Raw genomic sequence first — 15,025 nt, forward strand, 5'->3', positions numbered from 1 at the left:
CTCTACACACACACACACACACACACACACATAGACACACAGACACACACACACACACACAGATATGCATACACACAGGCGAGGGAGAAACGCTAGAATGCAGCAGCTGTTTTTTACTGAATTCCGCCTTTAAGAAGCAAGACACTTGAGGAAGCTAAAACGAAGTACAAGGACAATGAAGCGAGAAAAAGAGAGTAGCGCGAGATAAGCGGGTGTAAGGAAGAGAACACATTGTGTGTGGCAAGCATATCGTCACAGGTAGGGCAATGGCAGTGAGAACAAACCAGCCCGAAGGGAGAGAGAACCTTAAAGATGAATCCATCCGCTTACATGCGTGAGGAGCAATAGCAATGGTATCCACGGGCTTGTTAACACCCTTGACATAGTCTACAAACAGCTCATTTGTCTGCAGGGACGGCTGCTGAAAAAGCAAGTGCCCACACCATGGTAGCAGCTTTCTACGACTCTCCAGAAGGGTTCGCACTTTCGGAAAAGAAGACGCACAGAAGCCCTCCTTTTAACAAGAGTGGCTTAGCATGCTGGCCACCACAAATTGTATATGGTGGAAAAATTGAAATGGAGCGCATGGGGAAAGGGGCAGAAGGAGAGCAGAGGGAGATGCTAGACGGACGGAGGACCCGTGAAGATGCACGCTGACGGCGCTGCACTAATCCATTTGAGTTGAGGAAGTCTTTTTTCGTATGATTCATCAGAAACAGGTCGATCAGTAACTTCTAGTGCACAGCTTGGTAGTGCAAGTTACTGTTGTGAGTCTGAGATTAAAGGTTGCGAGAGGGTTAGTCACCTCAGTTCACCTTATTTTCTGCAGCGTGTCTGTGGCTGTCTGCTGAGGAAGTGCAAGCTTTAGGGCGCGATTTTAGATTCTTGGGCTTGACCTTTTTGTGCTCTGCACCTCCTCTCTGACGCTGAGCTTTGTTTTCCACAGTGTCTTCCGCATAGCTATCACATTTCCTTGCCGTCCCCAGGGTTGAATGTCTCACGACTAAACACAGCACTAACCCTCCAATCAGAGACAAGAAGCTCAGAAAGATGACAGCAAGCCCCGGTGCCTCCATCTTCTATGTCTCTGCTCGCTGCATTCCCTCGTTCTCGCCTCGCAGTACGCGCAGAAGGACTTGCCAAGACAGCTCGTGAAACGTCTGTAATGTAGTCGTTGCGCTAAAAAGTGTTGAGCTGATGCACGATTAGAGCAGCAATAAATCCGAAATCCCTTCCTCGTGTTCCCGATAGTGAAGAGTTTCCAAGAGAGCAGCTCTTCTGTCCAGGAAAGTAAGGCCGAACGAATCCGCACACGGTCGAGGACCTTTTCTGTATTACTTGTTTTTCTGATCGCACCAGAAAGGGATGGGGGAGGGCGAATGTATATAAAGAAACGATTTGTAGGCACCAGCAAGCGTATTTCCACTAGGATTGTGAGCGTTCGTAGCCGCTGGCAGCCACGGGCTTGTCATCCCATGCACGCTGGCTGGCCTAATGCAATACACTACGAAGTCTCGCACTCCATTTGAATCATAGGACCTGAATTCGGGTGAAATCAGACCGGCAGAACCCATTTTAGGGGGCTACAGGGGCTTCTTTCCGCCTCTTAACAATTAGCTCTTGGCTCTTTGCTTCACTGTTTTCGGTGTCTAGGGCTTTTAGGGACTAGTCCTTACGAAACGGGTGCTAGGCGTATTGTCGTCCGAAAACTTTTTTGCAGTGTAAGTCCCCTTTAGGTGCTCTTCATTTATGCGTGTCGCTCCTTAGCGTCGCCTTTTTCCGGGGCATCGGTGCATGGAGGCTTGATATCGAGCTGTAATAAAAACCATAAATGCCCTAAAGGCGCTCTGCGTGTTTGTCTGAAGCTCCCAGGAGAGTGGCTAAATACTGATCCAGCCGCATACAATCACTGAGCAACCGTTTATTTCCCCACGCCATACCAAGTAGGGCCGAGTTTTCTCGCTACCGTCACATGGATGGAGATACAACTCCTCCTTAGTATCTTCTGCGAATAATCGGGCAACAGGCTAGCAGCTGCAGGTTGCCTACGATTAAGCAACTTGCTACAGGTCATCCCTCCCGCCAATACGGTGCCGATGCAAGAGTCCCTTCCTTCCCCTCAAAACCCACCGGCGTCAAACCTTCGTCTTCTCTTCCAATTTCTGCACTTCCTCCTTCACCCTCTCGGGATCCGACGACATCCTTTTCCCTAGTGATAATTCGTTGTAGCTCAGCACCTGGAAGAAGGGAGGCACGTCAAACCAGACTCAATACAAACTTCACAGAAAGTAGTTGAGTGGCTTTCCAAAAGAGCCTTCACCTTCCCCTGCCCATATCCCCCATAGTGCCAATATGAGGGGAGAGGGACAGTAAGGACGCTTTTTGCTGCAGCTTTCAAGTGCTCCAAGCGTTCACAGCTAGTTGCACATTGCATATTGGACAAACACACACAAAACTGGGTCTAGTTATTTCTCTAACCCGGTTCTGCAATGGGCAAGATATACGAAGGGATAAACCAAATGGTCAAGTCTTCAAAGCTAGTCCTCAGATGTAGCGAGCAGTAGTGTAGCTTGGCCAGCTACATTTCTTATAAATCCTCTGGGGGAATCTTTGATGACTCTGGCTTTCCGGTTAGGGGCTTTTGGGGATAATACTAGATGAGTGGATCAGAATTCGTCTTGAAATCCAAAAGAAAAATGGAGCCGAATGGGTGTATGGGAAGACGATCTGAACTGAATTTTGCAGATAAACACCTGAACAATTAGTAGAGTCGAAACTTTCTCCACTTACCGTTGCTTGGAGTATTAGGTATTGCTGCAGATGGCTACAGCACTGCCAAACTATGACGTACTTACCCTCGTCGGCCATGCATCCTGAAAGGCAAGGGCCTGAAGCTGCACCATAGGCTAGCTGCTAAACACGGTAACAGCTCAATGGAAACTACTGGATTTGTCGTGATGTATTGTGGATTTTAGGCGTTCAAAGTTTTGGTTCCATGAGGCGGATGTTCTTCACTTGCAGTCTTTCACACCGATACTTAACTGCCTGGGATTAAGCTCATCGGCGATACTTCAAACTATCCAGCGCAGATTGTGTAGCACTGGCACTGAAAATAGCTCCTCGTTGAGGAGGCGGGTAAGTTTTACGACGCATGCGCTCCGCATGTTGGGGCTCACGGATTTCATAGGACAGCCTCTTGCTCAATGCATCGGACGCGTGCAAGGCCGATAGGACAACTGGCATTTTTACGGCGGAGCTTACCGCCTCCCATGGCATAGGCATCACAAGAGCAGGGGATGTTGAGTGCTGAAGAGAAGGAACAATAACCTGCTCTGCGGGCACTGCAGAGTGATGTTTACATCCACTGAATACACCGCATGTCTCACAGCTTCTTGGAGCCTTGAGCTTCATTTCTCGAGCGCTATGTATGTTAAGAAAGGCAGTGGAAGTTTTCAATGCCCTCACGCGCGAGTTGTCAAAACTTGCACCAGAAGCCACACTGCCTAACGGTCCGGTCCTGAGTAAGCCCGAAGCTATGGCGTCCGAAAGGATTTACTTATCATGGGGAAGGGGAGCCAGTACCCCCAATTAGACTAGGAGAATTTCAGGCCTTCACCGGCTACGGACGCCGATCTTTTCCAAAGCAGCGGAACCTCTCGACACTTGTACTAACAATCAATCCCTTTTCATTATAAAGGCATTACCTGTCAGATAAGCCTTAGAAAATACCGGCTGTGGAGCCGACATTGCCACCGCATTGCAAGTCGCAACGCCATACACCAGAGGCCGTAGAACAATGCTCACGACATCCCAAGGAAAACATAGCTGCTTATTTGTCAGTTTTCACGCTCAATGCTCGTTGTTCCCTTACTGCTAGCGGATTATGGAAGGGCAGTAGCTTCAAAGGCAAGATCCTTCTTGGGTTTCTAGTTTCTCATTGTTTCCTTGTTGAAATTTGAATGGCATGATTGTGAACTTGCCAGTTCCACTCGGCTGAGCTGCTCATTTTGAGCTTCCAGCTCACCAAGCTCAGCTGTTTTTCTTCCTCTTTGTAGTTCAAGGCCTTGTGGTACCAGGGCGAGATAGGGAAAATTACTTCGTCCCGTAAGCAAAGACAAACTTGCCTCTGGGCACTTCGACTTACCTTGAGGTTGTCTGCTCCCTCGTGATATCCAGGGAGACACGGTAGTTTATTTTCTCCTGTTAAAATTTGCAGAGCCCATCTTAGCGGAGCAATACCTACTGCGGATCATGAAGTTCAACCTTTGTGGGTTTTGCTATGGATGATATCTATAGCGAACTGAGCTACATTGGGCATTTTCTACTACACTAGTAATAGCTTATAGCAGAATATCGAAAAATGACTACTTGATTTGGTTGTTCGCATATTTTATTATTACACTAATACTTTTAGGTAGATACAATAAGACCCAATGTTGTACGCGTATGAGCTAGATGCCACGAGCAATCAGTTTTGAATGCTCGGTGTTTTGAGGGTGCGCGTTGATGCACGCTCAAAATACCTCGCCTCTCGTGTCAGAGCTCCTAGGTTCACGGGCAAGGGAGAAAAGCATCTCTTTCGGAGAGTGACTAAGTGATTTCCTCTCAAGCTAATAGTTAGTCTGGAGTTGAGCGTCTTCCTAGGAAGACCTTGTTTGGAGCCCTACAATTTCAAAGGTTAGCGCAAGAGTATATATGCAGCATACACAATGACTTTCAGCACGTTAGGAAGAGGGCGAAGAAATGAATGCACCTTTCCTACATGGATTTCGATACAGGACCCGGCAACACGAACCATGGTCAAATCAGCCAGAGAGAGCTCGTTCTTGCTTTACCAAGTAAGCTGCTCCTCCTGTTTATCCTAAGGCCTCACGTTTATTCAGGGATATAGGGGAAGAAGAGAACCGTCGGATCTAGCCAGCTGCACCCGTAGAGCTATCAAGGCTACTTATCTAGATATTCAACCCCGCATATATCTCGACCATGGAAACATACGCATTCCACGCAACAACGACACGACGTCAGCAACAGTGAAGCGAATCTGGCAGAGAGACATACATTGATTGCTAGGCGAAGAAGCAGCCCTTAGCATGAACTAGGTTGCGTCGATGCGAGAGAGCCGACGGTGGACTACAAAAGGAACGAGAAGAAACAAAGAAAGGACCATGACAGAAGAAACGTTCAAAACACGCCATTTCAGCACTCAAAGGTTGAGCGTGCACATTTTGACATGGCCTCTCAGAGCATTTGCAGGCATTGGGCTGCGCGCCGACTGCCTCTGTGGCAGCGGTCTTGTGTGATACTTCCTCTACGCGCTGAATCTTCGACCTTTTGCATCTCATTAGTATAACAAACAAGCTCATATACTGTTCCCCGCTAAAGCAATACAATAACCGCTCACGATTATTTTGCGAGCTCATTGTTACTAGATTTCTGCAGTTTATCTGGAGAATCCTCTACCGACGCCGCGGGGCTGGACCGTCGGGCGAATCCGTCGTTTCTCGAGACTTTGGGAGAAGACTTGCTCTCTTCCACCAAAGCTACGTGGTTTTTGGTGTTTAGATGGAGGAAGGAGGAACCGGATGTGCGAACCTGAGTGGTCGCATGGGCCCCTTGATGCTGCTTACTTCCCGTCCGAGCATCTGTCCTCTGCACAGCAGAGCTTGCCTGCTCCATGACGGTGTGCTGCAAATGACCTCATGGCCTTCCTCCCATCCTCTCTCTTTTCTCGATTTGCCGCTGCGAGAGCTGCCCTCTCCACCGCACCCACAGAAGCAGCCACTGCGACTGCTGTAGGAACACTTCGTTGCCTTGCCTCATCGCACTGGCCAGGCCCACGCAGACAGAGGCCTAGGAAGCCTTCAGGCAGACTCGGTAGACTGGGTGTCATTGCCGTCTCGCTGTAAGGAACATTGTTTCTCTCTTTCTTGAGGCAGGAGCGGCCCTCATGGCATCCCACCTGGGGTCTCTGTCCGCGGCAGCAGTTGCATCTGCTGCTAAAAGAGCTACGGGAACGAAATTTGCCGGCACTGCTGCATGCTCATCCGTCACCCCGTTCTGGTCGTGGCTGGCCATTAAAAGTCCCCTCCCGAGTTTTGTGGGGGCCCCCACTGGGCTCCTTGGGGGGCCCCAGTGGGGGTGGCGCATGTTTGCGAATAGGACTTGGCAGACAAACAAGCGAAGGAGAACGTACAGAACAAGGAGAAAACGTTACATCAGAAAAGGGGAAACTCTGTACAGAGTCACTTGAAAAGTACAACTTGTGGGGCTGTGGTGTATTGGCAGCAGCTGTGTGCCCGCGTGCACATGTATTATAGGTTACACAGCTTTATCTGAGTGTTCGCCTTTTCTCCAAGAGCTCGCTGGCTTATCTCAAGTCTGCTAGGCGGGCTGCTTGCTGGTTACTTCCAGCCCCTTGACTGCACTGTACACCGGAGTGAAGTTTCACTCAGCACTAAGAAACCCAATTCGCATCATTCGTGCCAGAGGCTAGCAGCTGCCACCCAAGAACGTCTCACAGGACCCCTATACGTTTGTACGCGGGATTCTGGATCGAATGTGGATGGCCGGAGCTCGATGCGTGTTTCTTGGGGGCAAGATAGCTATTCGAGAGAATGAGGTACCCTACTGACTCGGTGTGAAGCTGGTGTCGATGCACGATTGCACCGAAACGACGGGGAGGACTACACCAGGAGTCATGAAAGAAGAAAGGGTTTGGGGAACTAAGGGCTTTGGTTCTAGTGATAAGGCGAGGGCCACTTTCTGTTTATAAAGCCCTTGTTATGTGGGAATGAGGGCTGTCTGTCGGGGTGGTGTATGTACACCTGAGCGCCGATTTCTTTCGCCGTTTGGCTCTTGATTCTGCTCCTTGCCAGCCGGTCAAGGAACGACAGCCTCTTCCTCTTGAACAAGGGATCAATGAACCGGTGGGACGTTCTGTAGTAGCTAGCCAGTTTCGCGTCGCTCTCAATCTCGCTCTGCAATTCCTCCTGCGCAGCTGCTTGTCTCCTTTCCCGCTGCCTCGTTTGGCTCTCCGTCTCTGCTGGGGCCAAACCCACCGAATGCACAGTCACACCCGGAGGCCCTAATAAACCCAGTGCGTGCTGATCCAAAGATGGAGGCTGCCTCCTTGACTCCTGTGTTCTGGGCGATAAGCCTCCCTTCGCCTCTCTGCCTTCCTGCTGCTGCCGAGAAGAGGCAGCAGCAGGGTGCCCTTCTGCCGCTTCTGCCAAACGGGAGACAAGCCGAATGCGGGCCAAGAGCGCCTTGTCTCTACCTTCGTTCCCTGCCGCCCTCATCGCTTCCGTTTGCTCATTCGCGCTTTCTAACATCCGCACGAGTGCCCCCTTCGCCGCAGCTGCGTCACTTACGGCCCCTGAAGCGCACAGTACACCACGGCCCAAAGAGTCGCTAAACTTCGGGGTTGCCTCGCTGCAGAGAGAACACCCTTTGAGCGCGAAGACACCCAATAAGAGATTCGCGTTACAGTAACCTGCTGCATGCGCCCAGGGTGCGAGAAAGAACGAAAAAAGCCTCCCTAAAGGGCCAGGGGACTACCAACAGACAAAAAGCGGGGAGCACACATGTAGTCACAAATAGGCAACCTCGCAGTGCCACGCGCACTGGAGAAAGACCCACAAACACGGGCAGAGGGAACAAAGGCGCAAAAGCAACACGGCGAATAAGAGATGCTGGGCAAGAGGCTGTGAATACAGAACCTGCCAGGAAGGCTCGGGAAGACAAGCACGCAAGGAGGCCACCAACAAACGCTCAGTTCTAGGAAAGCAATGAGATGAAAAGCAGGCGGGCGAGCCAGCAGGAAGGAAATGTAAAGAGGCACATCTCAGAGAACACAAGAAATGCGTGAGTGCGCGCGCAAAATGACGCAAAGTGTTTCCGCCTCACTCGTTCGGCCGGTGGACTTGCGGCTGCATATAGCGGCCGGTAGCACTAGAACGTCTTTAGTCGCAAGATACAACAAAGAAGAAGCTAGCGAGGGCGTTAGTTTTTCACCCAACAAACGCTGAAGCAGCTCCTGCAGCTGAGACAGCGAGCTGAAAATGTATATACACACACATACATGTATGCATATATATATACATACGTACACCCACGTTTATGCACACACACCCACAGATACACATACACATACACAGATACACATACACAAATCCCAAACCTTACAAGGTTCAGAAAGTGCGTATGCGTGTCAATATATGTAACTGTACTGGACCCTCGACGACCAGAGCCTTTTATTGGGGCGTATATATATATATATATCTTTTATGATATCGGCTTTCAGAATTACCTGCATTGCGTTTTTGCTTCTTTTAAGATGTCGCTGAAAAGTTTTTCGCCGCCTTCCTGCTGCGAAGTCGCCTCCACCAGAGCGAGAACTGCACAGACACCATCAGAAACGCCAATCTTGTAGATTCTACATTAAAAGGTCAGTTTCCATGTGTGGGTTCGAGGGTTCACTGAGACGACGGGGCAGGGGGCCTGCCAAGACTGGAAAGCGACACCTGAATTCGATTCTTGGAGGTGCGACGTATCCAAATCCTAGAGGTGATGAGCCTGTAGAAGCACTGAAAACTTACGAGTTTCTGCCTCAAGGCAGTCGGTCCAGCGCCACGGCTGCTCTTTTTGCCGCGAATCGCTGCTCAGCGGATCGTCCGAGAAGAGCGACTTGTAGAGCCTGCAGCGCAAGCCACAAACATGTGAAGCACCTTCGGTAGTAGCTTTGAGATTGCTTCCCCAAGCCGTCCGTCAAGAAGCCGTCCATGAATCATAATCGACGCTCCTGGGAAGCACAGGCTCAAGGGCTGATAGGACGAGCGGCGCTCTCACGCGTAAAGGTCTTGCAGCGTAGGATTCTCCCTGAGAAGCTCTGCATCCAACTGTGAAAGCAGGTGACGAACCGTCTTCTTTCTTTCGGTCAGGAGTGCCATCAAACGGGAGAGCGACAAAAGCGAGGGGTGTGTTGGCTTGGGTGCGTAGCGCAACGCCTGCGAAAAAATACACGCGACAAACTCTGGAGAGGGAAACGGCATACGTGTGTGTGCTGCGTAATGGAAGCGCTTGTGCTATGAGAAGCACCTCCTTTCGACTTTTGCAAACCCCACAGCCCAAACTGGAGTACTGGAACCGACGGTGAGCTGTACAGGCAACCTTGCCTCTGCTGCAGCTTCCTCCCGCAAGAGTCCTGAGGAGGATCCAGGCAGAAACAGCCAGAAACACCTTTGGGCGTCGATTCCTTACTTGCATTTGCAGGTATTGCTCCATATTGAAGCTTGGCAAGTCATATTTGCTCGGCCAGTAGTACTCCTTCATCTCTTTTCCTTGGAGAGGCTTGAGCCACGCAGCCTCCCCCGGCATCCCCCTCGCATACCCAAAAAGCTGCTTACGTAACGCATGCACTCGTTTCTCGAGGTGCACGTACACCTCGGATTGCGCTGCCAGCTTTTTGAGGGTCGGGGGACCCCCAGCGGCCAGCGGCCGTAGGGGCGAAGGAGCCATTTTACTAAAAAACACCCATTTTCGGTTGGAGATTCTTGTTGATGCCACCTTTATTAGTCCACGCTTCCACCGGGCTCGCCTAAATGGCAGGATTCACGCGCGCCTTAACCCACCCTTGCATGCGCATGCATGACACGGGAGCGGACAATGGATCGGCGATGCACCAAGGAGGCACTCTTAATAGGCTATTTGTCATTTGACGTTAGTGTAGACGGGTAATAAAACAAAAAAGTCTGTCAACCCAAATTTCAGCACTTGTGTTACCGAAAAGGTGCCGATATGATGTTTGTAAGGACCTACTTTTACCACCCATATCACTCATTCTACTAGGAAAGGCCATTGTTGCTTCGTATATGCATATATAGGCATATATCAGAAGAGGGGTACATCAGTATGAACGGGCTGCATGTAGCGAAGGGATGTGTGTGCTAAAGTGAAGCCAGAACAGTCAGACCGGGTTCCCACTTTACGTACATACATACCAAAATCCAAGGCTGAGATTTTCTGATGTATGTCTTTCTCAATAAATCGAAATTCAATCACAACGCTCACAGCTCCCATATTTGTCAGCGCACAAATTTTTTTGAATCAGCACTCAAAATTCCGCTGCATTCAAGACCCGCTGAAGCGAACTGTGCTACATTCTAACACGTTCGGCTACACTAGTTATCTGTACCCAAGAATCAGCAAAGAATCCAATAATTTATTTGCGTGTCTGTGTGTCTTAAATATTACAAAGGACTGTTATTCAGATACGAGAAAATGTAATGCTGTGTGGGTGTGCGCTAGTTTATATGAGCAAGTACCTGTGAATCTTCGGAGTGCACAGAGGGTGCATCAACGCTTACTCCGGTTGATATTATCCCTTCGTGTCGGAATATTGAGGTAAACCGAAGGAAAGGAGGGTTGCTCTAATGAGAATACTCAATAGCTCTTTATCAAGTCAGTATTCAGTTTGGCGGTAAGCGTCTACCTATGGAGCCCTCAAGTGGATAGCTGCACGCATCAAGCTATCCTAGGACCCATTGCACAGCCTGCTACGTTTTACATCTTTGTTCCTTATGATTCAATAATGATAATTTTCTTTAGCCATTACACCGAAATGGTCTCAGACGAAGTTGTAGACACGGAGGCCTCCAGTTTTATGGATGCTGATCGCTGAGTATGAATTCATGTATGGTTATGCCTCAAATGCGCCTAAAGTGCAAACATATTTGGTGCCAGGAATATAGTGAACAGGGTTTGTAACGCTGCATCTAATGTCTCCACATGCAGAGATTGCATTCCAGAATGAAAAGAAGCTTTATAAAAAGCTGTAAATGTCTCTTTATAACGCGGCCGCAGTCTCTTGCTCCAGCATTCTAGAGCTATGAAGATAAGAGGAAAAGGATAGCCCAGGTATGCGTAGCTGCACCCTTCATGCATTTGAGCACAAAATACGTGGCATATAGTGCTCGAACGCAAACAAAATTTCGCCTTATGGTGTTCAGCTAACAGCCCTATCGAGTAGGTAAGGTGAACGAGCATACAACCCAATTATTGAATCCTCCACTACTCCGTAGCGAAGTATAAATGGTGTCCTAGAAATTGTAGCTCAGCTTGTGGAAAACTTCGTTCGAGCGAAGAGATGCGGTTATATGGGTTTAAGAAAGAAGCAAGTACGCGAAACACACACCAGTGGCCTTATTCGTAGCGTCTAAGCTCGTCAATCAGCTTGGAAGAAACCGAGCGTTTTAGCGCTCGTCCTGCAGCGTGCATGGGGGGACAATGAGAGCTGAAGAGGAAGGAAATATCTGTTGTTTCCAAAATGCTTTCTGCCACCCCACAGGATTCTGGAGTCTGACGAGAAAATATTGGTAGTGCAAGTGACTGCAGCATTCGAGATCTCGGGTCATTCTCACGCGCTCGGCATGGAAAATTTATCCGTAGGCTAGGGTACGCATTCCCGTGGTGAAAAATGAGCTAACAAGCAGTACTCTGAAGTAATTAAATCCACAAAGAGCCATTTCAATCTGTCAATATTTAGGTAAAGCATAAATGAAAGTACTCAGTGTCGTAGAGACTGTTCAGAGGTAGCTTGGTGTGCTAGACAGAGTATGCAGTGCAGTACTGTGGGTACGCATAAGCGGCTGCAAACAGCCTCAGATAGGAGCCGATCATAAGGGTCCTGATGTCTACCAGGTTCCTTGGACGATGGGAATTATGGCCGAAGGAAGAAAACGCCCTTACATGTATAGGACTGTTATATCTGCTGTCCGCAAATGTCGCACTATAGGTCGAACACGAAGAGTTGGCTGTTCCTCCAGCTCCAAGAATTTGGGGCTAATCGTGCATCCCGCTTACCCCCAACTGATGCACACACCTATTCATAGGCATAAGGGGCTCCTCTAGATGATGAGCAGCGGCAGAAACAGGGAGAAAAAAGAGACAGCAACAGGATGCCACGAGCATGCAGGATGCCATGAGGATGCTTTGCGGTATAAGTAGGGACTTGTCGGGAATAAAAGCAAGCAACCGAATAGTGTCAGCCGCGGCTGGAGAGCTTTCGGCCGCCGCGGTTCTATGGTGTAGCGGTTAGCACTGCGGACTCTGAATCCGCCGACCTGGGTTCAAATCCCAGTAGGACCTTTTCGGAGACTACTTTGTGGGGCTACAGATTCGTCGTTTTTTCTTCGCTCTTGGTTCTGCGGTGTAGCTGCGTCATGGTCATTGTCGAATCGTCCAGTGAGAGTTGACGCGATATACTTGATACACAGCCACTAAGGACGCCCTATTACTAAAAGATGTGCTATTAGACCTGCAGCTCGAAGGTCATTGACTTTGGAAAGGAGTGGAAGCATCTTTCATGCATAGATGTGAGGTTTCATGTCAACCGTATGCCTTGTGCTCACCAGCTGTAAGAAAGCTCCCAGGAAAATGATGCCTTTTTGTGCACAAAAAACGCAATGCAACAGCCATTTGCATTTTAATTGTGGTACCGATTCGAAATATCACAACAAATTTCAGTAAGCTATGGGCGGGAAATTGTGTTTCAATCTGGCCTGCGTAGATGGACTTGTATACCATATCAGAGTGCCTCCAGGCGCTGCTCACAGACCTGCAGCCAAACGCAAGCCCGCAACACCATTCCGAAGGGCCTAGCCCAAACTATCTCTGCGTGCTTATAATTAGCCCTTTAATAAACTACTTAAGACCTTAAACTGTGGGGATTTGATTAGAGGCGTACCGAAACGCAAATCCCTAAACCGTCATGCTTCTCAAAACCCCCCGGGGTGACCGCTCGTCTGCATATCGATTGCACAGGAAAGGGGCCTACGTTTCCTCATCTTCGTTCCGCCTTGAGACTTTGCCATGCTTTCTAAGCAGAAGAAGCATAGCCGAATTCATTTGTTTGGCACTGTCAAAGACGGAGACAGCCCTTTGTGCTTGCCAGCTCAATGACGCAGCCCTCGAAGGGGACAGCTGTCTGGAAGAACAATAGTTGAGGCTCCAAAACTCGGCGTTTACGGGTCTACAATGGCTATTCTTCTTTCAGTGCAAACAGGGGGAAGAGGGGGGTCCGCCATCGACCGCGCGCAGTGCCTGTATTTCATTGTCTCCACCCTCGCTCTCCTTCAGGGTCCAGTAAGAACTGTTGCAAACGTGCGCTCCATGCCCATTGCTGACTCCAATACCATGGGGATTATAGCACTCGCAGGTGGTCCCCTACGCGACTATGAGGTGGCTTCGCCTCTCTCTTCAAGAGGTTCTAGCACCCCCGGCTCGCCTCTCGATTTATCTGCCTCTCCCTTCGCCACTTCTGAATCTCCACAAGATGTTGCGACTTCGGACATGGTTACCAGCAGGAGAAATTTCTTTCGGCGTGAGGCAGTAGCAGCGAGCCACCTCTCGAGTTCTTTCCCTAAAGACGGAACCCTCGTGAATCCAGCGCTGCTACAGACCATCGCAACAGTCTCCTTACACCCGACCGATCGATCCTTTATTACATTTATATTATTGGGTTTTATGGTCACTATGCTCGTTCTCCTACTTTTTGTCTCACTGATGTGCTGCCTTGGAGACACAAAACACTAAGATAGGAGGAGGCTGGGGCCCTGGCACGCTCCAGCGAACCTCTTCAAGGCTCCTGAAAACCTTTGACGTAGCATCATCAAGACTATGCCGCTTTTGACAGGGCGGCTACTTGAACATTTCAGCTTCGAAGAGGATCCCACGAAGGTAGCTTGACCGTTCAAACGGGCCGGAAAGACATGTCGTGCTCCGTTCGGGAAACCCCAAGATAAATCCCACATAGATTTTGCGCAAGAATCAAGGGCCTTGTGGATGCAGAGCATCTGTGGGGCAGAAAATCCACGGAGGCAGTTTTCTGGAGACCTCCATATGGAAGCATGTTGAGCAGGAGGTCAAAGTTAGGCGCACACCCCAATGCTTGAGGGCGTGCTGCAGTTTTTGTAGACGAATCCAGGCAGGTGGCTAAAGTGCTACCTTGAGGCAATTTCTTTTTGGCCTCGCGCACGTGGGATGCAGAAGGCGCAAGCGCTTAACTCCGCGCCTATGGGCGTTTAGGTCTGGTAGTTTAGTTGGAAAGTGACTCACGGGGGGACAGGAATAGGAAGCGCTACAAGTCGCTAGCTGACGGCATGTGCTCGTAGAGCTAGCACCTTGGGCCCCCACTCCTCTCTGCAGTCTAGGAGCACGTCCGTGCATGGGCGGCTCCTGCGCCTCTTGTTCTGCTGTCTTTGCAACGTCGTATCTTTGGTCGTGCTTCGAGGCTCTAACGCATGCAGACATGCATGCAACTGCATGCCTTCCCCACATGCATCTGCAGTTTGCACGTGCAGACGTAAATCCCCGCAAGACGGAGTCCGACTACGCACGTAATGACTACGGGTGAAGCCTTCCACGAGTGGATTCGCGGCACTGTGCATATGCGCGTGCCGCTTCCACTTCCTCTCGTCCGCTTCGAGGACGCGGAAGCGCTGCCTCCCTTCACGCAGCCAGTGCCACTGAACCCTTGAATTGAACACACGTGTGCAAAGTGCCTCCCCAAGAGGCCCCTAATTGCAAATCTCTGCGGGCTTCGGGGAAGGACGGAGGAGTAGTGGTGGTATGCCTGATATGGCGGAAAGAGCCATGTGACCAGGCCACAAACAGCCGTCCGTTTACCGTATCTCAAAGACATGCACACGCCTACTTCTGTTGATCAACGCACTGCCAGTTTTAAGCCAAGCATTTTAAATGCATGCGAGTGATACAACAGGCCTGAACGGCTTCTCTGGCTCGTTTCTTCCTGAACGCACGGATCTTCGGCCGTTGGGGCTTTCCCCCCAGGCCCCCCAACTGCTCGAGCGGGAGACGCGCGTCAATTTTACACCAGACTTTGACGAAATGGAGGAAGAATGCAGTTCATAAATCGGCTGAGAAGGCGTTTTCCCACAGCAAGCACTCCCTAGACTGCGCCCTTCGTACTGACAACACGCGCAAGGCGCTTTCAGCGTAAGGCCTTGAA

General features: G+C 49.9%; 1 protein-coding gene and 1 non-coding gene across 2 annotated transcripts; one reads left to right on the forward strand and one right to left on the reverse strand.

Moving 5' to 3' along the window:
* Positions 1–6,737: 6,737 nt before the first annotated feature.
* LOC34622492 lies at positions 6,738–9,516 on the reverse strand. Its single transcript, XM_026335062.1, has 6 exons — positions 9,259–9,516; positions 8,848–9,005; positions 8,598–8,695; positions 8,309–8,396; positions 7,266–7,533; positions 6,738–7,103 (listed from the first exon to the last, which is right to left on the reverse strand). Exons 1-6 carry the CDS (start codon positions 9,514–9,516, stop codon positions 6,738–6,740), a joined length of 1,236 nt encoding a protein of 411 aa, XP_026190847.1.
* A 2,556-nt stretch (positions 9,517–12,072) lies between these two features.
* Trnaq-cug lies at positions 12,073–12,144 on the forward strand. Its single transcript has one exon. It is a non-coding gene; the product is annotated as a tRNA-Gln (tRNA).
* The last annotated feature ends 2,881 nt before the right edge of the window (positions 12,145–15,025 follow it).

This window comes from Cyclospora cayetanensis, unplaced genomic scaffold (genome assembly GCF_002999335.1).
Source record: "Cyclospora cayetanensis isolate NF1_C8 unplaced genomic scaffold, CcayRef3 CcayRef3_contig_59, whole genome shotgun sequence".
In the NCBI taxonomy this organism is placed as follows: domain Eukaryota; phylum Apicomplexa; class Conoidasida; order Eucoccidiorida; family Eimeriidae; genus Cyclospora; species Cyclospora cayetanensis.